Genomic DNA, 26,461 nt, shown 5'->3' on the forward strand with positions numbered 1-26,461 from the left:
CTCCCTCTCTCTCAACCTATCTAGTACACTACTGATGATTTAGATTACTCTCAGTTCTATGATTACTCTGAGGGAGCTACAGACACCATTCCAACCGATGAGTATTCTGAACCACAGGTAAATGAAAAAAGGAAAAGAAAAAATATGTTTCTCCGATAATGTCTCTTTCTGTCAATCTATCCCATCCCTCCGTGTGTGTTGTCGGTGTGTCTAAAGATTATGTTTACTTGCACACCAATACTCAAGTAATTGCTGTAATCAGTTTAATAAGAATATTGTTATAAGAATATTTCAGCCAAAAGTGTTGATTTGCCAAACAACTTTTAAATAATGAGCCATATTCTAGGTGTCCTAACATGGTTTTACCTACTCTAATTCTGACCTGGTCAATAGGTTAGCCGAGGTATCTTTTTAAGTGTGCAAGTAAACAGACTCAGTGGGCCAGTCCTCCTTGCATCGGTTTTATTCTCTCACTGGTAATTGCCATCTGCTTTCATTGTTATATTTTGCATTCCAGCAAGTCTTTATAACTATTGTGTAAAAGGCTATTTTATTACTGCAATAGCTCCAAAGAGTTGCTGAAAGGCAAATCATGTGTGTTTTTATATGTGCATTTGTCCCAGATGGAAACTCATATGTGTCCAAACATTTTCCTGTGTGTTATATGAAAGGTCCAGTCCTCCATTGTTGTTCAGCATGCTCTTCACCCAACTATAACTAAATCATATCGTTAACATTCCAAACGCAGCCCTTGTAGTTGATGTTCATGGTCAACGTTTTAGGGAATACCATGAAGGCCAACTACTGTACATGGGCTGCTCTTGGAAAGTGGAGCACTAACAGTTGGGTTGGAACATATGTTGAACTACAGTCCGGATTGTGCCTTTAAATCATTTCCACTTTTAAATATTCCATGTTTGTCTTGGTGTCTTTGTCGCCGCTACCTCTTCCAGAGAATGAAACGTAGTGTCTCCATGAAAAAGAAGAGGACCAGAAAGTCCCTCAGTAAAACTAAGGCCAAGCCCTTAAAGTTCTTTGCTGCCAAAAAATCATCAGCTAAAAAGTTGGCCGCTAAGAAGAAACAACAGATGCCTGGCTACCAGGCCACAGCGCCAGCACGACCCAGAGGCAATTTTAGGGTAAAGGTTCATGTAAAGTAAAGGCTAAATGCCATCAAGATCTTCCTGCCTTGAAGGTAAAATCTATGATGGCAGACTTAAAGCTCCCTAACCTCTCTTGTGTAGAAGTAGCAGAGTCTGTAGCCAGCTTGAAAGGGCCCCTCGCAAATAACCTCTGGTTTGAGCGTTTTTGTTAACCCTCGCTTTATATTTCTTTCCTTTTTTCAACATGACTCAGCCAAACAATGTAGTGGATTACAATACAGACTTTGACTACGGAACTGTAGATGATACTCATACTCAGTCACCCTTTGCCACGAGCGGACCACATGAGGTAATTTTTATCTTCATTCTCATCTGCTTCTAAAAGCCAGTGTTAGATGTTTTGGGAAATGTGAGCCAGGAGGTTTTGACCCAAGGAAGTATCTGGTATGAAATGACTAAGACACAACCATTCTAATGAATCGATGTGTCTTTTGACTTAATTTTGTGCTTGACAGAACTGATGGACAGTGGGCAGATTTTTTTTTTTATGTTAAAAAGCTGCAACAAACATTGTCTTCGGCATAAACCATGTGCATTTACAAGGATGCAATGCTACATAATGCAGTGGACAATGTGGCGATTACTTATAGCTTCCTGTCAGGTCATGTCATATATATCTGGATAAAGCTGCAGATTTTGTTCAGTTCTCAGCAAGATACATGTGAGAAAAGATTTGACAAGATTTGCAGCCTAATCGAGGCATAACATGGTTGACAAAGACAGAGCCTCTATTAGCTAATACTAGTTAAAGGAATTGATAGTTGAGATTATCTGTTTAACAACATATGCCCTGTCCATCACATTTTAGCCTTGGTTTTGATCTCTAGTTCTGCTAATTACCTCTAAAAGAGCTGTGTCACCAAGGCTTAAAACTGCTCACAGCCAGCTATGAATGTGCAACATCTACCAATGTGTTTGACAAGTGGATGTCATTCTACAGGCAATTTTAAATATAACTAATTCAGCAAGATGGAGTACTGGCAATATTGTGTAATTGCATCCACTTTGCTGTTCTTCAAAGCTAACGCTAAGCAGTGATCAGTTTAGAATCAAAGAACACAAATTGCCAGGTGATTGTACCAGTTGTGCCGAATACAGTGTGTGAGTGTACCAGGGTAATATTACAAGCTGCTTAAAATTAATTCTATCAAAACAGATCTGATGAAAAATCAACAAAGTAGCAAACGTTTTTTTTTATGCACTCTATATATCTGCACAGCTAGTACAATCTGATGATTGATAAATTGTCCTTTGCTAATTGCTGCTTGTGTCATTTCAAACATCCATTTCAGCCTTTCTTTCTGATACTGTCTGTAGCAGTCTATCATGTATGAGTGTATGATAAGAAAGAAAAGAAGGCTGAAATAACATCCCATATGTTTTGATATGTGTAGTAAACAACATTTTGATCATCTTATCATTATCTAATTTAGTCATTTTGGTAACACTTTATTTATTCCTTTGAGTTATAACATACATTTTTACTGAACTGAAGTATTGCTGTAGGAAATGCTGCAATAATGTATTCCTTGAGTACGCTATTTAAAAGAGCATACAGTGTTGGTAACGTCTGTCTTGAAAGGGTTTACCAACAGGGTTGTACATAATTAATTATCCTTATTGGTACTTTTTATTAGTATGCTTCAGTACTTAACAGTTTATAGTTTGGCCCTTTGGTTATATTCAAATTACAATCTCATAATTACAATCCAAAAAACCAAAATGTTCTTCTTGGTATAAATAATGTGTTACCGTTGCTATTTTAAATTCCTTATTTTGCATATCATGCTGAAGTTTGAATTTGCTTTAATAACATCTTAAAGTAGACAATTTGCCTTGATTGCTTAACTAACATCTCTATTTCCTTGGTTGGTCACCATTACTTCCCCCCTCTCCGCCTGGTTAACACCTGGAAGGCTGTGGAGGAGGATGTTGTCGGTGCATATGTCACCGAGGCCACACCCATTGCACCGGAGCCCATTGTCCCAGAAACAGTGGACAACATGGACACTGGTGCGGAAGCATATGACTTAAAGGATTATGACCTAAAGGAGTATGACTTGGGCGAGGTTGACAGCAGGTTGTATGATTACGGGGCATATGATGAGTACGGCAGGGCGGGGCCCAAACCCACGGGGACCTACCATGAGGAGGTGGGGCCTGGGGTCGCTGCTGAAACTGACATTTCTGAGAGCGCCGTAAGTACCACACCCTAACCTGGCGACTGAGGGGTGTGAGCATGAACGGCACGCGACTTTGTTTGTGTTATGGACTCACTCTGTCTTCAAGTGCACGCCTTTCTAGTTGGTTGCTTGGCAATGTGTCATTGACATGTTGAGTGTGGGGTCTTGCTGCTGTCTTACTGGTGTGTGTTTGGTGATTATTTTTTTTTAGAGACAATGCATGATTCTGTGTTTACCTTGAATGGGTGTAACTGATTACATCTTCATTTAGTATATCGCATTATAGCATACTATACAGTGTATGCTTAGAAAAGTTATATACACTCACATATTATTGTCTTCTTTCTTCCAAATTCATGTTTCTCCACTCATAGCATTCTGTCATTGTATGTGGACCCAACCTGTGCACCACCAATACATTCCCAACGAGCCATACCGCCCCCTCCACACCCCTTATCTCAACAGTCGGATTTGATCCCTCCCTCTTCTCCTCTGCCATTTTTACAAGCCACCAGTCTTTGACATATCCCTCCCTGTATGCACTTAAATTAGCCCACAACTCAAAGGCATCTGTGTTCACAGTGCACTCTCACTCTCACAGATCTTGTAAACCATATGGTATAGAGTCCTTTCACTCCCGTGTCAAATATTAGACCTCCTACTTCATGTCGTAAATGCTTCTTTTTTCTACTTTTATTTGTATTTGTTATTGTGATTTTGGCCTCACTATTGTTAGTGTTGCATAGATAAGACGTTAAATGGTCTTGCATGGTTTTTATTACCACTGACCCCACCCCCCCATTCTTAGACAAGAACCTCTTCATCCTTCCCATTTTACACCCACAACAGACATAAACACTCAACAGCTGAACTTATTCTACCACTAATGAAATACAGGTGTTTTGTAAGGCAGTGTCTCTCTTTATATTATTCCGTGAGGTTTGCATGACAAAAATAACCTGTTGGTGTTGAGCAAAATGTTATTTGATCACCAATGCATTGCTCCATTTTGGGCACATAGAGGTTTATTCTTGCTCATCACAACTAACATTATTTGATTCCCTCTCTCCCTTTGACATAGCTGCAGTAGTGATGCAATGATTGATTGTTCAGACACTAACCCTTCTTGTTGATGGCTAAACGGCCTCCTCCTTGATCATCTTTGCTATTCATTCCCCTCTGGACTAAAGCTGGTGTGTGAAGAATGTCACCTCTGTGCTTGCTTTGTTGCTACAGGTTGCTGGAGCTGAAGGAGCCTTCGGCCAGAAGGGAGACAAGGGCGATCCGGCTGTCATTGAGCCTGTAAGTGATGTGATCGTATCATTTTTGGCCAATGTATTATTTACTTTGAGCTTTTCTTACACTTTTATTGGAAATTGCAAAAAATAAGTAAGTAATGATAAATATAATCATTTGAAACACCCAAAACGTGCAGTTTGCCTGATGTTACACAGGACAGTGTTTGTGATGAGAAACAAAATGTTTGTTTTTAAAGGGCATGCTGATTGAAGGGCCCCCTGGACCCCCAGGCCCATATGTGAGTATACTGTTAAAACATTAATATCAGTCAGTGCTCTTCACCTGGGCCTAATTATACACCATTGCTGTCAGACATGATTAAGATCGCATGCTAGTGGTGTGCTAACTGAGCGTTGTCTTTTTAGGGTCTTCCAGGTCCCTCAGGCCTTCAGGGACCCCCAGGTCCTTCTGGAGATTCTGGTGACAGGGTGAGTGGTCTTTTTATTTATTTTCATTTTCAAGCCGTAAATATAATGTGTGTTCGAAAATAATCCAACCAAGGTCAAACTGGAAGATCATTCACTTGGCTAATCCATGCTAGGACTCATATTTCAAATTACAGTTGTGTAAGTAATATATATATATACATTTAATAATTGTCTACATAAAATGTTCTTACTCAGCTGCGTATTGTTTAAATAAATGTCCTTTGACAAAAAGTTGAAGTTAATTTATATTATCTATTGAAATCACGCTAGTTACTTTCCATGTGTTAGCATTTAACACTACAGACAATAATCTATTGAATTTAATCTTTTCATCCCTTCAAAACGTCACCTGTCAGACATTCTTATCAGAAATCAATTTGATAAACAAAAGATAAGTAGCCCAGTGCTGTATGTGCTGCATTAAAATAAAGATCAATACAACTATTGACTCCAAATGAATCCATAAAACATGTTTTTTGATTGCCGGACAGCAGTTAAGAATAGATAGATAGAATTGGAGGATGAAACCCTCTTTAAAGGTCACACATGTTCATGCACACAGCACACACAGTGACATTTGGTCTCTGCATTTAACCCATCCTAGTAATAGGAGCAGTGAATATTGCTCAACAGTTCGACAATCACCATACCTTGGCTTAAATGTATGTCAAATTTGACATAAACAAGCGTTGCAATCCCCCATTATGCCAACAAAGCACTCCGATGGGTCTCTTATTAAAATATAATTTATTTAATTTATTTGGCATTCACAAGCTCCACTACATCCTTTGTTTTCACAATTGTTACTGCTCATACTAAAACTTAATATGGGTGCCGATAAATCGAGTCATAAAATATGTGGGTGAGCTTGAAACCTTTACACACCAGTTACCTTGGCCTCTGGAGGATTAGAAGATAAGTAAAGATATTTGGTTGGTTTTCCTTTAGTAAGAGGTATCCATATTTTACACTCCACAAACATGCAACACACACTCAAACACACACATGCAACACACACTCAAACACACACATGCAACACACACTCAAACACAAATATGCAACACACACTCAAACACACACATGCAACACACACTCAAACACAAACATGTGCACCAGATTTAGTGGAGAAGGATGTTATTTTTGGACTGTAGACAGTAGTGTGGTTTACAGATACACAGGCCCAGTCTGTGTGATGGAGGAGGAGCATATGTTAATCAAATGTACAAACAGCACACCTCCAGCCTTTCCAGCTTCATCTGTGTGTCTCCTCATGTTTGTGTTTCCATTATATATTAGATATTACTTCCACAACATTAAATGAAAAAGCACAATTTAAAACGAAAACAAAATAGGATCAGGGACATTTTTCCAAAAAACAACACAGCATTTCTAAGAATTTGTTCTTGTATTATTTCATTTTGACTAGTCTTTGTTGTTGAACCGTCTAACAGCAGTCAAGAGTGGTTTTTAATAATCGGTATTAATAACAATTAAAAATAAAAAGTGCATATGTAGAACAGTGCAGGGTAGAAAGTAAAACGGCTTTAATTTAAATGTCAGTTTTTGTATCCAGCTATTTCAGAAAGAAAACGTGTACATTATACATACAAGCAGATTTGTAATTTTTATTTTTCAAATCACTGACAATCAAGAAGAGGAAACCCAAATCTCCATCATCATGTTGTCCTTTTTTTTTTAAATATATAATTGTATTTATATTATATTTCCTACACAAATCTTACAGTTAATCTAAAGAAAGTTGTATAAACTGAATGTCTCGTCTTTATTACAGGGTCCTACTGGTCGTGCTGGTCTGCCTGGTGCTGATGGCGTGCCAGGACCCCCTGGTACCATGCTGATGCTGCCAGTACGTGTTCAGAATAATGCAAAAGAAAACATGCCAGCTACCTAAATATGTTACCAATATACAGTAATTCCATAATAAGGTGCATTACTGGGTTCCTGAATTATTCATATAAACAGCATGATAAATAGTTTGATGTATGTGTGTGTTCAACAGTTCCGTTTTGGCGGGGATGGTGAGAAGGGTCCAGTTGTGTCAGCCCAAGAAGCCCAGGCCCAGGCCATCCTGTCCCAGGCCAGAGTGAGTAGAAAAGGACATTTTAAAAAGCCACTGCGAAGCAAAAGGGCTGTGGGAAAACCTCCACCCCCTCTCACTCCTTACACACAGCTGTAGGGGGAAAGGATGAAGGAGACAGTATTTTGGTGGCGAGGGGAGGGGAGAAAACTGCATTTGGTTGGCCTTGCAAGGCTAAAAGGAGACATGCCAAGCAGGCTGAAGAGCATAAAAAGGCCACTTTGAACAGATGGACAGGAGAGACTGTTAAAAATACTTTAGGGTCTCTCAACCTGCGGGTGGGCTAAACCAACAGGTGTAGAAAATGTCTTTGTGCATATGTGGGAGAGGAGGTGGGCGGTCAAGAGAAAGGGAGAAAATCTGGTGTTGGTATTTAGGAATGCTGTTGGATTAATGTGAAATATCCCACTTTAATTACACAGGCAAAGACCACAGTAAACAAAGAGATTCATTGTGAAAATAAATCACTGAGTTTGCTTTAAACAACATCATTAGAAAGCAATTAAAAGAATGATCCAGAATGAATACAATACGGACATAGACCAAAAGTAATTGCATAGGCTACCTTGTTATAAAATGTAGATCATTTAAGAAATGATTGTTGTGCATGTTTTGCACTGAAGAACCTTTTTTTAAACACTATGCAAGCAGAATAAGCAAGTTTTACAAAATAAAATATATATCTTTGTAAAAGAAAATCAGTTTTGCTTACAGGTAAATTTCCAATTGGAATATGTAATTGCTAATATGAAATATGATTGGCCATTTGCCTATCATGACAACACCACATTAAACACATTTCATATTAGCCATCATATTTATTTTTCCTTGATTGGATTCTGTTATAAAACAGTAAATACTTATCAACAACAATAACCCAAAGTAAAAAGGAAGTAATGACAGAATCAAATAGGCACGTAACACCAACATGCAAGAAGAGTTCATCAAAATTACTAATATCGTTTTAAGATGAACAAGTTATTGTGTATAAAATTCAAGGGAACAAAACTATAAAAGTTTGAACAATTATACAAACTGGTGAAAACACATAGTATGTGATCAATTTGGAAAGTGGAGTTTCCTTCTAAAAATGTATATATAATAAATGTTTTGATGAGGTTTGTTGGACCTTTGACATTGTTCTTGTCTGTGCGTCTGACCTACAGCTGGCCATGAGGGGACCCTCAGGGCCGATGGGTTTGACAGGAAGATCAGGACCAGTGGTAAGTCTGCTTTTTCTTTTGTTTGTAGGAATTTAGAAATACACTATTTTTGTTCTCCACCAGTTGTTTATTACTCATCCTGTGATAGGTGCATGTGATAGGTGTGATTATCATTTTATCAAACACAAACCAATATTTCTGAATATAATTTTTTTTATTCAAACGCGCCGTCGACAGTTCTGCATTGTCTAAGAATGACCATCCTAGTATTTTTCGGACAATGTATTGGAAGAGTCCAGAAACCAGTTGAGAAGTGTTGTTGTATTAATGGTTGGTGGCTCAGTGGCCACACTGCCTGTGTGCCGGGGCAAGCAGCTGCCAAGAAAATCACTCCTCCTTTCTCCTGGGCTTGTTGATACAAGATCCATTATTTATCTGCAGGAAAAGTCCCATACAAAAGACACAAGAATTACCCTCTGTTAAATCTGCTCTCCTCAGACACAAGGCCAAAATGATATGGCAATACATAGATACAAAGCAAAGTGGATGAGATAAGGAAATGTACTGTACCTCTCCAAAAAGTTTTCCTTTTTGATTGATAACATGTTTAAAACCCACATTTTCAGACATTCAATCTATTTATGATTGTAAAACTTCTGTCTGTAATTGCCAAAACACCAGCTTTGAATCCCCACTTGTCCGCAGACCGATTATAGTATATTCCCCAATTCTCTTCCCATAACTTAAACGTAGCACTGCATCATAGACCTAAGTATAACATATGCTAAAAGAAACCCTGTTTTGTTGATGTGCCTGCTTGTTTTTTTTAACTTTAAACACTCAGTTCTACATCCAAATAACATCAATGCTTGTTCCAGCGGCAAATAATCAAACATTTTTAGAAGCTTTTCATAGAAGAGTGCTTTATAAGACTTTTATAAGTATCTTTTTGTCTTTGAATGTCATCACTTTTCTCAGGTACTTCATGCATCTGTAGTAACAGGAATGTGTGGATGCATTTTTCTTCAGATGAACACACGAACAGAATGCACACACTGAGCTAAACATCGCCATCTGCTGTTTAATTTGCGCCATTTTAATTTTCTCGTCCCTGTAGCAAACTGCACATTCCCAATTTAAATACAAAGTATTAATGTTTGGTTTGTGTTTCCTCTTCTTAGGGTCTTCCTGGTTCTCATGGACTTAAAGGTGAAGGTGGAGACCATGGTCCTCAGGTGAACAGATGATCCTAATAATGCAAACATGAAATCCCTCACTAGCGATTGAAGGCAACTTCCCAGGTTATTAGTTATCTGTCACTAAGTGGTCCTCATGTGTCTGTACAGGGCCCCCGTGGCATCCAAGGGCCTGCAGGACAACCTGGCAAAGCTGGCAAGAGGGTGAGTGTACTCGCTGACCTGCTCAACTCTCACGGTTCTGTGTGTGTGTGCTCACATGTCTCTGTGTTTGTTGTTGCGTGGTTGTTTGTACTTGTGGTCACTGCTCAAACGCTGAGAGGCTTATTTCCAATCCAACAAATAATTGCTTGATATGTGCTTAAAGGCCTGCACTCCAATCCTCGGATCAATGGCCAGGCAGCAAATCTGTCTGAAAATGCCTAAATGGGAAAACTGGCTTTGGATTTGGGACAAAGATAGTGTGTAGTGCATGGCTAAACTTTTGACCAAATTGATTACTAATAAACATTAGGAAACACTTTATTTGAACAGTTAAAAATATAAATGACAATTTAATAACCACAAAGGAATGTTTTTGAATGTTTATATGACTGTTAAGTATCATTCACAAAGCCGCTGATTTTGACGACATTAAATATGATAAAAAGTATCTCCTATGTGAATTTTCATTTATTACTTGTTCATCTCCTGCTTTATTGGTACAGTTGTTCTTACTTCTTTTATTAAAGAATAAAAAGGAAAAGGTTATTGTTTCAAAGGATTGTATAAACAGATGCAACAGGAAATCCGAGTAATATAAGGAGAAATATATTTCTTCTGTCTTTTTTTTGCGTGCTTACTGTTCTTATCAGCAGTTATCAATTCAGCACTTCATCAGTAATGTATAATGGCAGTAGGCTTCAGATTACCACTCTTCCTTAGTAGCACCTCTTGATTGATTAATTGATTTGTATATTGAGTGTAATACTTCGTTTAACACCAATATGTGTCAGCCAGCATTACTTTTCTTTATTACCTGCACTTTTAGTGCCAACATTATCTAATGCTTTAGACTGATTGAAGAAATATTAAGCAGATTTAATTTTTCATATTTCTGGCAAGACCTGCACAATCCAACACCATAAAACGACTTCTTATCATCTTAAAAGCTTTTTCCTTCAACTCACCACAAACAAATGTAAGTCTTTATCTAGATGTGTAATTATTCTGCTAATGTTTCCAGGGTCGTGCCGGAGCTGACGGATCCCGTGGAATGCCTGGAGAGTCAGGATCCAAGGTAACCCATGACAACACACAACTGTTCATGTGTATTACTGTCATACAGCATTGCTCCCTGCATTGTGCAGTGCATGATGACTTTGATGTGTGATAGTGCTGTGCGGTCTGGTAACATCCTCTGCTGTGTTTCCTAACAGGGTGACAGAGGCTTTGATGGACTTCCCGGACTGCCTGGTGAAAAGGGACACAGGGTAAGTAAAGCATGGTAGTTGTGACCAGTTGTGATCAAACTGAACAGTTTTTGAAGTCTTTTACTGTTGCTGATTCCACGGAAGTAGAATACCTGTGAAATATGTCCATTGAAAGTAATAATAAACCAGGTTTGTTTTTTGGAATCCTCATGAACAACAGAGTAGTGTTTGCCTGAAAAATGACTCCTGTAGATGTTTTTAGGATTATGAAAGCTTATGAGCAAAAACAACATTTCTTCATTTGATAAGACGCAAAATTGGCCTTAAAATGAAATCCTTTAGTTATTGGGGATTTGTATTCTTAGATTACTATGATTTACTGGAGGGTTGGGTAGCTTCAAGAGGGCAAGCATTTTAGATGTAATGAAATATATCTGGCTGCGGTCACTGGTCAGAGATCATGTTGAGTGAGTTGCATACACTTCAGTGTGATGAGGGAATACTGCAATGACATTGGGGAAATTATGGAACGAGAAGTTGTAATTTGTTTCATTCCACTAATATGCCTACATTATTAACTGTTACATGGAAGAATGTGATGACAGTTTTGTATCAAAGCAGGTTAGCCATATTTAATGTATTCCAAGTTTGTAAAATAAGCTGTAGTTTATAAATTTGGATGCAGGGAGGACTTCACTGTGGAGGGAGGATACATAGAAATCAAGTATCTTTTATGACTGAGCCTGATCAAATCTACTGATATTTACAAATCCTACATTAGGGGGATGCAATAGCAACATATATGAACAACAAAACACAAGCGTTACACAAGAATGATGAAGGTTTTTAAGTAACCTACTATTAACGCATAGAATAGAATGGGAGGGATGGAACCCCTCGTTAATGATCACACATGCAGAGCACACAGCACACAGTGACATTTGGCCTCTGCATTTAACCCATCCTAGTACCAGAAGTCTAGTACTAGGAGCAGTGGGCAGCTATTGTACAGCGTCCGGGGACCAGTGGGAGTGTGGGGGGAAGGGGGTTGCCCGGTGCCTTGCTCAAGGGCACCACGGCAGGGCCCATGAGTAAAACCGTATGATTAGAAAGTATATTGAATGAGATACAGCATCATTATTATTGAGTTTAAAAATGAAAACAACGTATTAGGCAGAATATGTAAAGTAATATGTAAGAAATGGAAAAAAGTATTACACCTGTAAGTGGTAACAAGCCCAGAGTTGATTTATTCCCGTATCTAAACTAAATCTGTCTCTCTTTCTCATCTCTGTTATTATTTATCTGTGTCTCTATTCAGGGGGAGCTAGGACCAATGGGACCCACAGGATCTCCTGGAGAGGATGGACAGAGAGTAAGTACTTTTTGTTTTTGTTTTACTAAAACCCTGATAAATTATAAGCAAATTGCCCTCAACTTAGAGAACCACTACAGTCAGCTCCTTTAGCTGTGGTCCGCCAGCTCAGCCCTCAGGCAGCGGCAGCTGGGCGGAGACTATTAACTTGGAAGGAGGAGGATTTGGGTTTAACCTTTCGTCTCTATGAAACTAACTACCCCACAATAACCTCCACCTCCACCCCCAGGCAGTTACTGCATTCAATAATATTGGTCAGGTTGAGAATAAGCCTTACCTAATACAGGCCTTTGAGGACTAAATATGGTGATAGATATTTACTGTTCAGATTGTATTTGTTCAAATGAAACAATAACCCTGTGTGATAAAGACCAATTCAATACATCTAATCTTTTACCTTTGACCTTTTTCTACCCTTAGGGCGAGGATGGAGAGATTGGGCCACGAGGATTAGCTGGCGAGAGTGTAAGGCTGCTGTTGGTTTGGTTTTATCAGGCTATCCAAAACATGTGATTATAATGTGTTGGAACAAAATCGCCTTCAATCCTAACATCACAATGATGTCTGATCTCTCATTGATAAAAGTCCACCCGAGGACACAATTGCCCTGATCAAATGTATTCATTCATACAAGACATTGCTTCTGATTTTTCATAGGGTCCTAGAGGTTTGCTGGGACCTCGCGGTTCTCCCGGACCCCCTGGATCTCCTGTACGTACCATTCCCTTTAACATACCTATCTCTGGTATCATTTTATGAATGGATACAATATATACTGTATGTATAAGATATTCACGAGTCTCTTCTCACCTGTCCTTCGCAGGGTGTTGCTGGAGTTGACGGACCTTCAGGTCCAAAAGGAAACATGGTATAAACACAACTTACTCTTACTAAACTGATAAATACTGTATGTTGCTTGATAAACTCACTCGGCAGAGTTTCAGGGGGATGTGTGAGCTCTACATTACTGTTTTTGCACTGTCTTGGTTAGCTGGAGTTCAAAGGTCAGACGTTAGAGAAGTAAAGTAGTGTGGCAAGTTTAACTGGCAAGGTGTGAAATGTTCAACAGCTAATAAATAAACAAGCCTTTGAAAACATTTAACAAAGTGATCACATCAGGACACAATAGAATAGGTTCACAGCCCCAGTTAGTTAAGAAGCAAACTGACAGGCATTCATGTTGGAGTAGATGAGGCAGTGAGAGTAGTTTACACCAAAACACTTCTTTAAACTATGTCGTCAAATCATTTGTGGAATAGGTTGATCCTCAAACAGCTCATTTCAAGTATTATGGTACCCATCAGGTTGCTAACAATGACTTTAATGTGAGTTATTCATGTGGCAGCTTTTGGGAAACCAGATTAGTCTGGGCCTACTGGTGTGTTTGACATTTTCCATTTTTTTCAGGGACCACAAGGAGAGCCAGGCCCACCCGGGCAGCAAGGAATCCCTGGCACACAGGTGAACAAATCAATCATACATGACACCTAAGACAAAGGAATATATAAAAAACTGCACTGCCTGTAAATGCATCATAATCTCTTTATACAGTGGAGTGGCCACAGAAACATTCTGTTTTGTGCCTCATGAGTGTTTATATCGTGCTCCACTAACTCCGCACACAGAGCAAATAAGATTTACTTTGGATTTATTTGCACACACACAAGCATGCACCCCCCAAAAACATTTTGTCAAATATTTTTCAGGGGTTTATCTTGGAAAGGGGAATGTTTCGGGGTTGATCCAGTTGAAAGCATCTTATTCATGTTGGTGGAATTCCTGCAAAGCTGACACACCTGTTGGGGCAAGCTTCAGTGCCTCAAATTACCCCTGCGACACACACACACACACACACACACACACACACACACACACACACACACACACACACACACACACACACACACACACACACACACACACACACACACACACACACACACACACACACACACACACACACACACGCGCGCGCGCGCACACACACACACACACACACACACACACACACACACACACACACAGGTACAAGCCTCACAAACATTTACCAGCTAAACTATTTACAGCTCCAACAAACTCCTCTGTTTATCTAACTTGTATGTGTGTTTGAGAATACTTTGTATGTGTGTTGTAACTATAGCAACAGACTCATTCCTTATTGTCTCTTTCTTATAGGGTCTTCCTGGCCCCCAAGGCCCTATTGGACCACCTGGGGAAAAAGTATGTAACCTTTATTTCTTTTTAAAGTATGTGAAAAAGTACAAATAAAATCTGAGCACAATATATGTGTCACAATGATTTAACGTTGTTTGATTTACACCATATTATCATACTTTATGCGGATCATTATTATCATTTTAAAAGATCAAAGTTATTGTTAGTACAACTTGGCATTACGTTTCCTGCTTTTTATTTTAAGCAAAACATATCATATTAAACACATTTCATTAGCTTCGTTTAATCAGTGACAGTCTGCTCTCTTAAAGCGAACTCCAGGTAACAAAGGAAATTAACGCTAAAATGTTTTATGTTTTGCTTTTTTGTAAGTCTGAGATACTCTTAATTAAACCTCAATAGACCTAGGTAATATAGTGTTCTGAAACTAGTAACCTCTGACCTTTGAACTTATATGTCTTTTTCTTTTCTCCATACAGGGACCTCACGGCAGGTCGGGATTGGCTGGATTACCTGGAGCTGATGGACCTCCTGTGCGTGCTCTTAGTATATCAGTATTACACACACACAAATAGAAATATGTCACCGTTAAGTCCCATTAAATCCCCAAACCTCAGACACTACTCTTGCATATACATGCAATGGATACAATAATCCTTTTTAAATCAGCAAGCTAAGTGATGGATGGAGAGGTTCAGCTCAAGTTCAACCTACGGTTCCCAACACAGAGCTGACCTGTGTATGACCTTTTCAAAGCACATTTGATAACCTGTAATGTGCTTATCAAACGATTGCACAATATATAAGCATGGAGTGCAGGTCAGGTAGTTTTGACATTGTGTACTCCATAGACAGTCCTACCTTTTAAAAAATATTTTAATTTACAAGTTGCTGGATACCCTAGCTTATAGTGTAACATGGTGTAAGTGGCTATCCTAAAGATAACAGCCAGTTTATAAACAAAATTGACATTATTCATCTTAATTTATAGCATTTATTTATTTTAAAGATCTTGACATTAAAACAAATCCCCATCTAGAAATGTATTCAGATATACAGTATAACAATGCATTTAGACTATATGTCTTAAGAAGGTTTGCAAACTGTTTTATCTAACAAAATACAATTATGTATGATATATAGACTATGGACACTCGTTTTGGTGGGTTTACCCTTTTAGTGTATGACACACACACACAGAGCCTTCTTGTCAAATACTTCTATGCCCCCAGAAATCTCTCAAGGCAAATATATAAGAAATGTGTCTTTGAGTTTAGTTATTCTCGACCTGTTGCAGCTCATGTCATTCCTCCCTCTCTCCCCTCGCTAGGAGAGGTGTCTAAGTTCAAGATGCAGGCAGCCCTTAGTTTCCCTCAGGCCCCAAAGCCTCGTGATTTACAGCCTTCTGCTTCAACCTCGCGCCTCAAATTGGAGGTGACAGGTGTTCACAGCTGAAGGACGCCATGTGTGTGTGCAAAGATGTGTGTGCAGAAGTTTGTATGGGCATGCCTACCTGTCCCGTCACTTTGACACCACCACCAGTGGCCACCACACAAACAATCAAATTTGTGCAGCAGACAAGAGAAAAACACCTGTGTTGTTGGTGTGAATCAGACCAAGTCCTTTTAAAATGGTTTTCAACCAGAGAAGGTATATACAGATTCCTCTGTGTTAGTTTCATAAACACAGTTCATTGGTTAGTGAGCTCCTTGCCTGGCGTTTGCTGTCATTCTCAGATTTGCCATGCAATCGAGATTAGCTTTTACGACCAACACATCATTGTAACAACTTTTAACAACTTTGTGACTGCTTATTTGACAGGGTCATCCTGGTAAAGAGGGACCACCTGGAGAGAAAGGAGCCCTGGTAAGTGTATTTCATATTTTAGAAATAATTTGGTAAGATATTTATATGCATGTGTGTGTGCTACATCGGGAAGATTACCAAGATGTCTTAGTGCAGTTGAAGTACTGATAGTAGTGTTTACAGGATAATGTACCATGTGTGTCACTTTAGCGTTTACCAATATTTCTTGCATTAGGAAAAATAACGCGATTGAGATTAGGTTTCAAGAAAGGAATAACATGTTTTTTGTCAATTAAAATTGTATTGTTTCTAACGAATTAATGTTAATTCAAAAATAGTTAGGGTTACGGGGCAATATTGTAATTTTAATTTCGTTTTTTGTTTACATTTATATCAGGTAATACTTCTTCAGGCGTGTTTTCATGGATGAACATTAATATTTTATAGTACAGTTAGTATAATCAATATTTTCATAACAAATGTGGATATAATGTTAAACTCGCCATGACGTATTAGGAAATATAATATAAACTCAGAACAACTGAAAACCTAAAGTCATTTCATACAAAGTCCTCAAAGTTGCATCTTATATGCTTATGAAGACATGCAGTGGCACAACCCTACCTCTCTAAAGACCTGTCGTATTACCACAGTAAAGCATTGACTATCATGACCATGCAATGTTTTCTCCCCTACAGGGTCCATCAGGTCCACAGGGTCCTATTGGTTATCCTGGCCCTCGTGGTGTCAAGGTACGGTTTCACTTTGATTATGTGGTCATTGGATTGGATATTTGTAATTACTTGTATTGAATTCTGTTGTGATTTTGATGCTAATTAATCCATCTTTTCTGTCAAATAGGGTGCTGATGGTGTCCGTGGTCTTAAGGGGGGAAAGGGAGCGAAGGTATAAACCTTTTAAAATGCTACGTTTTTTCCCTTCTTTTCTCAATTGATTATAGCCACTGAGCAGCAACAAAGCTTATAATTGATATCGTTTATTTTAATCTAAATACAAAAACTAATTCCAGAAAGATTTGTGCAGTTTTGTAAAGACATATTATTTAAATATGTTTACCACTGATGGCAGCAGAAACTTTGAGTTGATGCAGCAAAATTTGCTTGGACAAGTTGAGACTTTAAAGTTTATTACACGTCCAAATCCACATGCACTATGTCAGGGTCTGTCTAAACTTTCCTCACTCTGCGATAAAGGTGAAGACAGCAGCCTGTAAATATATTCATGTCACAGATATTCTGTCTGTAACTATGGCTGTCCACCTTCCCTCCCAACTGTGTTTTGGCTCTTTTGAGCTGGAGTGGATGGCTGGATATCTTCAGAGCAGACAGAGACTTTCTTGGAGTGACCCTCAATCGGTTTTTGAATGTAAAGCTGTCATGCTTGAGGCTTTTGGTTTTAAAGAACACTACAATCCATCTCAAGTCTTTTTGAAGTGTGCCTGTGTGTGCCAACATGCAGAATTTAAAGTAAGCAAGCTGCCCCTTAATATTCATGACATTTATTTGAGATCAATAAAACTATGCTGCTGTACATTATCGTTACATTATTTATACTTAAGAAAGAGATTCAAAAGCCAAAGCTTGAGGAGAAAGGTTTTTTTATGAATTAAGCATGCGCTCTACCTCAGGTGTGAGTGTACCTGTTGGTGTGTGTGTGGTCTTTGTGACGGGAATTGATGGCAACAAACATGCTCCTTGCTGCATTATGCATCAGACAAGGATGAAAACATGGACAGGCGACAGAATAAAAAAAAGAAAGGACTCTGGCTAAAGTAAAAACTGTTCTTCACAATCTATTTGATTTGATGCAGACACTTTTGATTCAATTTTAAGATTCACAAAAAGGTTTAAGGTTTTATTGCATAAAAGCTATTTTTAATGTACTGCTAAAATGCTTTAAAATGGTCATATCTGAGTATGAGATATTAGTATAACATCAAAATATTCCACATGCCTTTAATCAGTTGGTGCAGGTGCTGGAGAATATGTACATAAAGCACAGCCCAACAGCTGAACTTAAGTCCCTGCACATGCTGTTCAACTCTCTGGCCAGCAGAGGGCAGCACCAAACCTCCACAGAGTGAACATGAGCAGGCTGAATTCTTAACAGATGTTCATTTAATACAACATATCAGAACACTTCAGTAGTTCCTGCAGTTAGTAAATATTACAAAACAGTCCATGCTAAGTCTCTTGGTGAGAAATAAGCAAAGGCCTCAAACCAAATAAAATGAAATAGCCAAACAATTACTGGCAGGTGCAATAACTTATTTTTGTCTTGTTTTAGGGCGAGGATGGTTTCCCAGGTTTCAAGGGAGATATGGGAATCAAAGGAGACCGGGTAAGGAAGATCGTCTGTCATACAAATGTCTTTCCACGTGTCCAGTCAGTTCTGATACATGTGATGTCCATACATCATCCTCATACTCTTTGTGTTTGTGTCATAGGGTGAGCTTGGCATGCTTGGGTCCCGTGGAGAGGATGGTCCTGAGGGTCCTAAAGGCCGATCTGGCCCCAACGGAGAGTCAGGTCCCCTCGGTCCTGCTGGAGAAAAGGTAATATGGCTCAATGACCAGGGATGATGGAAAGCCGTTACAAGAATCATGGGTTTTCTTCTGAGTTGTTATGTTGTTGCTCTCATTGTGATTAAGTTGTGTTGCTGGGCTGATGTCTCGTGTTGTTAATGTCTCTCAGGGTAAACTGGGTGTTCCAGGATTGCCAGGTTATCCCGGAAGACAAGGACCTAAGGTAACTTACTACACTCTCACAACAATAGGGGATGTTTTTTTAACTAAACCTGCCCTTGCACCTTGTCATGAAAAATAACCAATTGAGTACAGAGTCTCAGTCAAAGCAGACAAACGTTACATGCAATCCCGGTGAGAACGACGGGATGGTGCAGATCTTTTGTGAAATACATATTTCACGTCATGCTTTGATATGGCAATACGCAAACATGACCGTTTTTGAAATGAAGTATACCTTTGAAAGATGGTGCCTTTAGTAAATATTGGTACCACTTTCTAATGAGGCACAATTTCCAAAGGGTTTCTTTAGATCACATATTAAAGGCCATTATCAAATCAACGTTTGACAGAGCAACATTTTATAGACAATAACTCATTAAACATAATGTTTTCAACATTATTTGGATTTGTGGAATTATTATATTAGGAGGAAGTCATGGTTTGTCATTGATTGACTTTTTATTGAATGTCCCAAATGCAACCTGTGGTGAGGTGCTGCACAATGGGTAAGCTGCTTTTTAATCCCCTGCTCACAGAGTTGAACTTAAGGCACAAACCTGTCACCTTGGCTTGTGTTTACAATGGTCTTACGCTAAGCCTTTTGTTTTTAAGTTCTCCTCTCTTTGTGTATGTGTTCGTGTGCTCATATTACTTTAGAAAATGTGCATGCAAACTTCCTCTATGATGCCAACTTGATAAACATTTTAGAAAAAGCTGGGAATGTGATTTTGATGCAACACTTTCACTTAACAGGACTACTTAGGATGGGTTTAACAATTTTAAAAAAGTACATGAAGATATTTTTTAGAAAACAAAATCAAGACATCTGAAAAATCAAGGGCCATGGAAGTTACCGTGTCAAACAATCGTGGATAACCGAGGATGATACCTAACAATAGTGCCGACAATTACAGTATGAAACTTCATCATCATGCATGCCCTGACCGATCCAGAATCTCTTGTTACCCCTCCATGATAACTCCCTCTGTTATTGACAGGGCTCAAGCGGTTTCCCTGGGTTCCCTGGAGCCAATGGCGAGAAAGGAGCAAGGGTAAGAAAACACACACACACACACACACACACACACACACACACACACACACACACACACACACACACACACACACACACACACACACACACACACACACACACACACACACACACACACACACACACACACACACACACACACACACACTTTACCTGTTTCAGTTTCAAATTCACCCCACATGATATCCCTGCACAAAAGAAAATTGATTGCTGTAATAAAGGCACCTGTATTGTGTCTTGGCACAGAAAATAACAAAAACAAAATCAATGTGGGAACAAAAGCTGTGGAAAGAATGTGCTCTCACTGAGTCCCTCTCCCTTATTTCTAGACTTGTAAAACGTGTTGCTTCAACACAATTAAAAAAATGCATGAGAAACTGTTAATTCATGGAGATAGTGAAAAAAAGGATCCTTTTCAAATGAATATCTAAAGGTGTTTTTCTGTTGGTTCTCTAACAGGGCACTGCAGGCAAAGCTGGTCCAAGAGGCCAAAGAGGGCCAACGGTATGTATATCTCACTCTTGGATTATGTTATGTTATGATTAGTTAATATAACTTTTTTTGTTTTCGGGATTTTCTTTTGACTCTGTTGTTCTCTCGCTGTAGGGTCCTCGTGGGGGTCGAGGAGCCAGAGGTCCAACAGGGAAACCTGGCGCCAAGGTACAAGAGTTATACCACTCACAACAAAACACAACTCACACATATTTTTAAATATTCCTTCAAGCAGAAATTGAACCATTTCTAAACAATGCTTCTACTGCTCCTATTATACTCCATGCTTAATACGTGTACTGTGAAAACACATTATTACTATTAGGTGAGGATGGTTGTTTTTGTGTGTTTCAGGGTACATCAGGCAACGACGGCCCTCCGGGTGGACCTGGAGAGAGAGTAAGTATATTATTCTGTTTAGGCCATTCAGTGTCATTCATATCTTAAATATTTCCCTAATATCCCCGTATTAATGACATGATGATGGTTTTTAGACTTCAACATATTATAAACTTTAAAGCGTAATATAAATTGATTTTAACAAAACATCTTTTGAATATGAACATCTCTGTCAGTTACACATTCCAGACATCAGCTTATGTGTGCTGATGGGGATCCAACTTCTAGCTCTTCTATCATTTCTCACTGGCATTCTTTATTTATGGCAACCCTTCTGTCGCAACCAGTTTTGATAGTTGATCAAGCCTCACTTTGTACAGTAGGTGATACAATATGATGAGTTCTCTAATGATTTGAGCTAAGGCTTTCAGTGAACATTTAGTAGTGTTTTGCTGTGTTATCTTTTGCATAACTTTATTCTCATATTCATCTGACTTTTTTTTGTTCAATAGGGGCCTCAAGGACCTCAGGGACCAGTGGGCTTCTCTGGACCAAAGGGCCCCCCTGTAAGTATTCCTCCTGCGTTCACACCTTACTCGAAGTATAAAACCACTAGTACGGCTGTATGGCTCCTAAAGTTAACCGTCTACTGTCTGCTCTTCCAGCTGCGGATTAGCTTAGTTTGCTAGATTATTACATTTGAGAAGTTCATGGAGTGCAGTCATATATGGCAATAACCCTAATTCTGTGATGGGATCATTAGTTAAACTTTTACTGAAGCAGAACCAATTGTCTCACTCCCCAGTCTAGGGAGGAAACAAGTGATAATTTCCACCTATTGATTAAGGTTAGATTCATAGCTGGCTCTTAGCCCTTAGCTACTGATGTTGTTCCTTTCAACAGAACCTTTTATTTCTTCATTAGAGTGTTCCAGTTGTCTAATTATGACTTTGCCATTCTGAAAATTATGTTCGTAACTTGTTCTGTGCCTACAAAACATTTGCAATATACTGCTATAATAAATATGAATGCTTTGAAAAATTCAAGCAATAAAACCAATGTCATACTGCTGTTATTCACTTCAGATATGCATGTATTCAAGATAAATGCACTTTGTAACTTACGAAGGCTGTGTTGTGAATTCAACCTGACAGGGCCCATCTGGAAAGGATGGACTGCCTGGACACCCCGGTCAGCGTGGAGAGACGGTGAGTCCTAAAGATGCATTACCCTGTTTGAGATGTCAGTCATCTCTGAGACTTCCTGCTCAGTGTAGAAAGAGAAGAACTACAATTCAGCTAGAAACTCAATGAAACACAATTTATCACACCTGGACAGATTTCCACTGAAACAAATAGTACAAGAGTGGGTCAAGTCATTTTAAATATTTTTTGAAATGTTGAATTATGAATCTCCTCACATTGCTCTAATCTTAATCCCACATACATTGGGTTGGTTTTGTTAATGGCTGGTACCCACTGCTATGTATGTAAACGTTTCCAACAAGACCATTTTTAGCTCTCATTCTTCAAATTGCCTTTCGATTGCAGGACAGACCTGATCCTTCCAATCAGTGGGCTGCACTGCAATTCAATCCCCCACTCTCCCTCTCCCACATCTTATCTCTGTTGCTCTTATACGCAGGGGATTACAATCACTGATGCATCATCTCAGAGTGATGTCAAAGGGGCAGGCCTTCCTCTTTAAGCAGAACTCTAAAGTCAAAGCCCTTGTGAACATTGTCTAAGTCTATCTGCTTGTCTAGTCTCTATTTGCACACACACACACACACACACACACACACACACACACACACACACACACACACACACACACACACACACACACACACACACACACACACACACACACACACACACACACACACACACACACACACACACACACACACACACACACACACACACACACACACACACACACACACACACACACACACACACACACACACACACACACACACACACGCATTCTGCCTGAGTTAATCCAGATGGCTCAGACTCCTATCTCATAGAGATGGACACCAGGGAGCTGGGAAATCATCATTTTCTGGTGCAGCTTTTCCTTCTTATTACATTGGCAAGTTTACAAATATGCAATAGAAAGATGCTAAACTAAGACTGTCCAGTTGCAACAAGGTTTCATTGCTCTAAAATAATCGAGCAATAATACTGTAACCGAGGTAAACAATACCAGTAGACATACATTTGTTGCAGCTGCACAACATAGTGGTTCAGCCGTTTAAAGAATGCAGTTATGAGCTTGATGAGAATAGGCTTTTAACCTTTACATTTTCAAAGCTGTTCATGGAGATGTATCGGTGCAAAGATGGCATTTCCCATGGGACATAAAAAAACAGAATCAAGTCCAAATTTGAATCTGTGATCACATCTAGTTGCAATCCCCTGTTTCAACTGCCACACCGCTGTACTTTGTATGCGTCAGTGAACCTTGGTTTGACGAGACTCAGGAGCAATACATTCTACTGATAGCTTGACTGATCATCACCTCTATCATTAAAGCTTCCCTTTCTGCCTGCCTCTTTCCTATAGATACTGAATACCCCACACATGGCTGCTTCCCTGCCTTTGCTGCTATTCAAGCGATAACCATAGAGTCTTCATTAAGGTGTTACTGTAATGGCTGTAGATTTATGCGCTTATGAACATGCTCCACAAGTATCCAATATAAGAATAGATCACAGCAATAAAGATGCTCAAAGGCACACATTCCCGGCAACACAACTTGCATTTAAGGAAGGGCAAATACAGATTTGAATTGGTGTCTCTGAATCAGGGCTGTGGCTGAACAGCCTGGCTTGAGGGTTGCCGTTGAATAAAACATTTCCATAAATCACAACACAATGATCAATAAGACGGAAGTCATAAATCAGCCAGGATTTCCCTTCTAAGCCTGGAAATGTTCTTGCTTGGTTGTAGGATAATAAACTATGATTTTAAATGATATAGAAATGCCTCAGTTAAAAAGTGGTTTTGTGTAAAGTGTGATGAATGATGTTTTCAAAAATCAAGTGGCAAAGTGGAACTGTGTCAGTGTGCACCCACAACTCTGACTTTGGAGTTTGATGTGTTTGCTTTATGCTAATCCCTTCCCATTTACTGTTTCACTATAGGATATCTACATGTTTACATGCCTGGCTTTACTCAGCATTTAGAAACTTATATATGGCAGATAGGTCTCTACTAGACGACTAAATGCGTGGTAAAGATACCAGTCTTTCCTTATCTCAATCCAATGGAGATTGGATTGTTTTTCACCCAGCGGACAAAAATTCATCTTATTTGTGCTGCAGTGTTTGAGTCGACACTTGAGATGTTGAACTTGTATCGTTCTTGATTGGTCCGATTCTGCCTTTTACATTTGTACTCAAAGCACATCAACTATGGGCTTTGAAAGTAAACTAGTGCAACAGACAAGATGCAAATGAATAGTTGTCTGGATTTGTGCAGGTATGGCAACCCGATCACAGGTCTGTGGCCTAGAGCAGAGAAAGAGATGGCTCTTTGTTGTTAGCATTGTAGGGAGCCCTCTTGTCCCCATTGGTAAGGGAGATCAAAATTGTTTTCCTGAATTGGTTGGTGATCTTATTGCCAGCCCCTTGGTCAAGTGGCCAGACAAGTAATGGCTCCTGTCAATTGCATTTAGTCCACATCCAGTCAGTTGTGCTTGATCGTTTGTGTAAAATATTGCACTTTTGTCTCAGGTCATGAACTTCATGAATGGGCATCCTGAAAGCTTGGTTTCATTCTAGCGAGAGACCGTTGTTTCTCTTTGTTGCTGTGCCTTCACTGGAGCTTGATTCCCTAGATATCATATTAGGGTTTGAAACAGAGAACTGTGCACGATGCGCTTCAGGTTTTATTTATTATTTATTGTATTGCTCTTTGAAGTGGATTTGGTTATTCCAAAGAGAAGATGTATGACCACTAGTGTTATGTTTAATAATCATGTCAAGGCAAGCATTTTAATGGGATTTCTGAATTTAAGTTCACTTTTTTAACTGTTTTACATAAAACCCTTATCCAGTTTTATATGTTTATGCATACGAGGGGTTTACAAGCTGCAGTGCATGCAAGCCATTATTCAGTTCTCAGGAAAACTTTCAATCCTTCATCTTTACTTGAGTAGTATATCCATATATACTGTACACTCCCTGATACAAAAGTTGAACATACAATATCTACACACATACACATCTATATTCACCATGTGTATACATATACTGTACACCCTCTGACATATGCCCATCTCCCCCTAATGTCTAATCAATTGAAAGATCTCTGTTTACAATATATCACAATACTGTATGTTTGCCTTAAGGTAATTACCGGCCAGCAATGTAGTGTTATTAAATTAATCCTTGTTTGTTTAATATACCCTTAGAACGTATTTTTACTACATGATATATATAGCAATACAAAGCCAAGACATATTTCCCTGATTATGAAACAAATTCCAGTGGAATCCCTTCGGTGTCTTTCCTTGGGTTTTAGTAGATTATCAACGTGCTTCCCTTTGATATTATAAAACCTTTAACTAATCCTTTGTAATGTTTCTCTCCAGGGTTTCCAAGGAAAAACTGGTCCACCAGGTCCAGGAGGTGTCGTCGGGCCCCAGGTAGGAGACCTTTATTATTTAATGAATACATTGAATTGACATCTTATCATCTGACATTGTAATCATCTTAAACAACTGCTTATTCTTTTGGAAAATCACTGCAGCAGTACTAAAGTGGCTCAGACACATTTTATTAAATTAATATTAATATTATCTGTGTATTAAAACGGTAACAGCTTTTCAGGGCCTTGCTAACATTTTAAATGTATGTACGTGTAGAGCAAGCAGTGTATTGTATTGTGTTAATGGTGTTGTGTACCAATGGCCTCAATGCAGCTATAACAGCTCTCATTTTGATGTTTTGAACTGCAAATCTACTGTGTTATGGCATCTTAGGGTCCAACCGGAGAGACAGGTCCCGTTGGTGAGAGAGGACACCCTGGACCCCCCGGCCCGCCCGGAGAGCAGGGTCTTCCAGGATCTGCTGGCAAGGAGGGAGCAAAGGTATGTTCAGTACTTGGACTAGAAAAGTATTCCAAACAATTATTGTTCTTAAATGAATGCTCATTTGCGGTCTTAATAGTAGAGTGGCTTCAGATGTAGTTATTATCTGTATCAGATTTTTCAGACAAACAGTATGGAGGTTAGCTGCAAGATGAATAGTTGCAATTATCGTACAGGATTCGATTCTGGAGATTGGCCAGCTGCTTTCACAAACAGTTATATTTCTGGAGTTCAATTCTAAATTCAACCCGGAAGTACACATCAGCAAACACCAGAGTCCCACCAATACTTTATGTACGTTATTAGACTCTGGAAACATCTGCTGAGGATACAGTGGCTAAGAGTTGGGGCATTCTCTTCCTGGCCCTCCCTGGCCAGCAATCGAGAGCCCATTATTAGCAGACAGAA

At 39.1% G+C, this 26,461-nt stretch overlaps 1 protein-coding gene across 7 annotated transcripts in view; it reads left to right on the forward strand.

Moving 5' to 3' along the window:
- The window catches only part of col11a1a (collagen, type XI, alpha 1a), a 67,369-nt gene that overhangs the window by 16,804 nt on the left and 24,104 nt on the right, over nucleotides 1–26,461 (forward strand). For 2 of the 7 annotated variants that reach the window (XM_079661755.1, XM_079661756.1), the window contains exons 6-39: nucleotides 25–117; nucleotides 1,357–1,452; nucleotides 3,080–3,361; nucleotides 4,583–4,648; nucleotides 4,842–4,883; nucleotides 5,011–5,073; nucleotides 6,866–6,940; nucleotides 7,094–7,177; nucleotides 8,338–8,394; nucleotides 9,516–9,569; nucleotides 9,681–9,734; nucleotides 10,756–10,809; nucleotides 10,949–11,002; nucleotides 12,264–12,317; nucleotides 12,738–12,782; nucleotides 12,975–13,028; nucleotides 13,141–13,185; nucleotides 13,725–13,778; nucleotides 14,493–14,537; nucleotides 14,972–15,025; nucleotides 16,314–16,358; nucleotides 16,997–17,050; nucleotides 17,160–17,204; nucleotides 18,606–18,659; nucleotides 18,766–18,873; nucleotides 19,013–19,066; nucleotides 20,064–20,117; nucleotides 20,579–20,623; nucleotides 20,726–20,779; nucleotides 20,966–21,010; nucleotides 21,463–21,516; nucleotides 22,105–22,158; nucleotides 25,556–25,609; nucleotides 25,946–26,053. In XM_079661755.1, coding sequence (XP_079517881.1) covers nucleotides 25–117; nucleotides 1,357–1,452; nucleotides 3,080–3,361; nucleotides 4,583–4,648; nucleotides 4,842–4,883; nucleotides 5,011–5,073; nucleotides 6,866–6,940; nucleotides 7,094–7,177; nucleotides 8,338–8,394; nucleotides 9,516–9,569; nucleotides 9,681–9,734; nucleotides 10,756–10,809; nucleotides 10,949–11,002; nucleotides 12,264–12,317; nucleotides 12,738–12,782; nucleotides 12,975–13,028; nucleotides 13,141–13,185; nucleotides 13,725–13,778; nucleotides 14,493–14,537; nucleotides 14,972–15,025; nucleotides 16,314–16,358; nucleotides 16,997–17,050; nucleotides 17,160–17,204; nucleotides 18,606–18,659; nucleotides 18,766–18,873; nucleotides 19,013–19,066; nucleotides 20,064–20,117; nucleotides 20,579–20,623; nucleotides 20,726–20,779; nucleotides 20,966–21,010; nucleotides 21,463–21,516; nucleotides 22,105–22,158; nucleotides 25,556–25,609; nucleotides 25,946–26,053 — 2,253 coding nt within the window. Of the gene's footprint in view, nucleotides 1–24; nucleotides 118–953; nucleotides 1,140–1,356; nucleotides 1,453–3,079; nucleotides 3,362–4,582; nucleotides 4,649–4,841; nucleotides 4,884–5,010; nucleotides 5,074–6,865; nucleotides 6,941–7,093; nucleotides 7,178–8,337; nucleotides 8,395–9,515; nucleotides 9,570–9,680; nucleotides 9,735–10,755; nucleotides 10,810–10,948; nucleotides 11,003–12,263; nucleotides 12,318–12,737; nucleotides 12,783–12,974; nucleotides 13,029–13,140; nucleotides 13,186–13,724; nucleotides 13,779–14,492; nucleotides 14,538–14,971; nucleotides 15,026–16,313; nucleotides 16,359–16,996; nucleotides 17,051–17,159; nucleotides 17,205–18,605; nucleotides 18,660–18,765; nucleotides 18,874–19,012; nucleotides 19,067–20,063; nucleotides 20,118–20,578; nucleotides 20,624–20,725; nucleotides 20,780–20,965; nucleotides 21,011–21,462; nucleotides 21,517–22,104; nucleotides 22,159–25,555; nucleotides 25,610–25,945; nucleotides 26,054–26,461 lie in introns of all 7 variants that reach the window. The other 5 variants (XM_079661758.1, XM_079661757.1, XM_079661760.1 and 2 more) reach the window with 5 other exon arrangements.

Source organism: Notothenia rossii, assembly GCF_949606895.1.
Source record: "Notothenia rossii genome assembly, chromosome: 12".
Taxonomy (NCBI): Eukaryota; Metazoa; Chordata; class Actinopteri; order Perciformes; family Nototheniidae; genus Notothenia; species Notothenia rossii.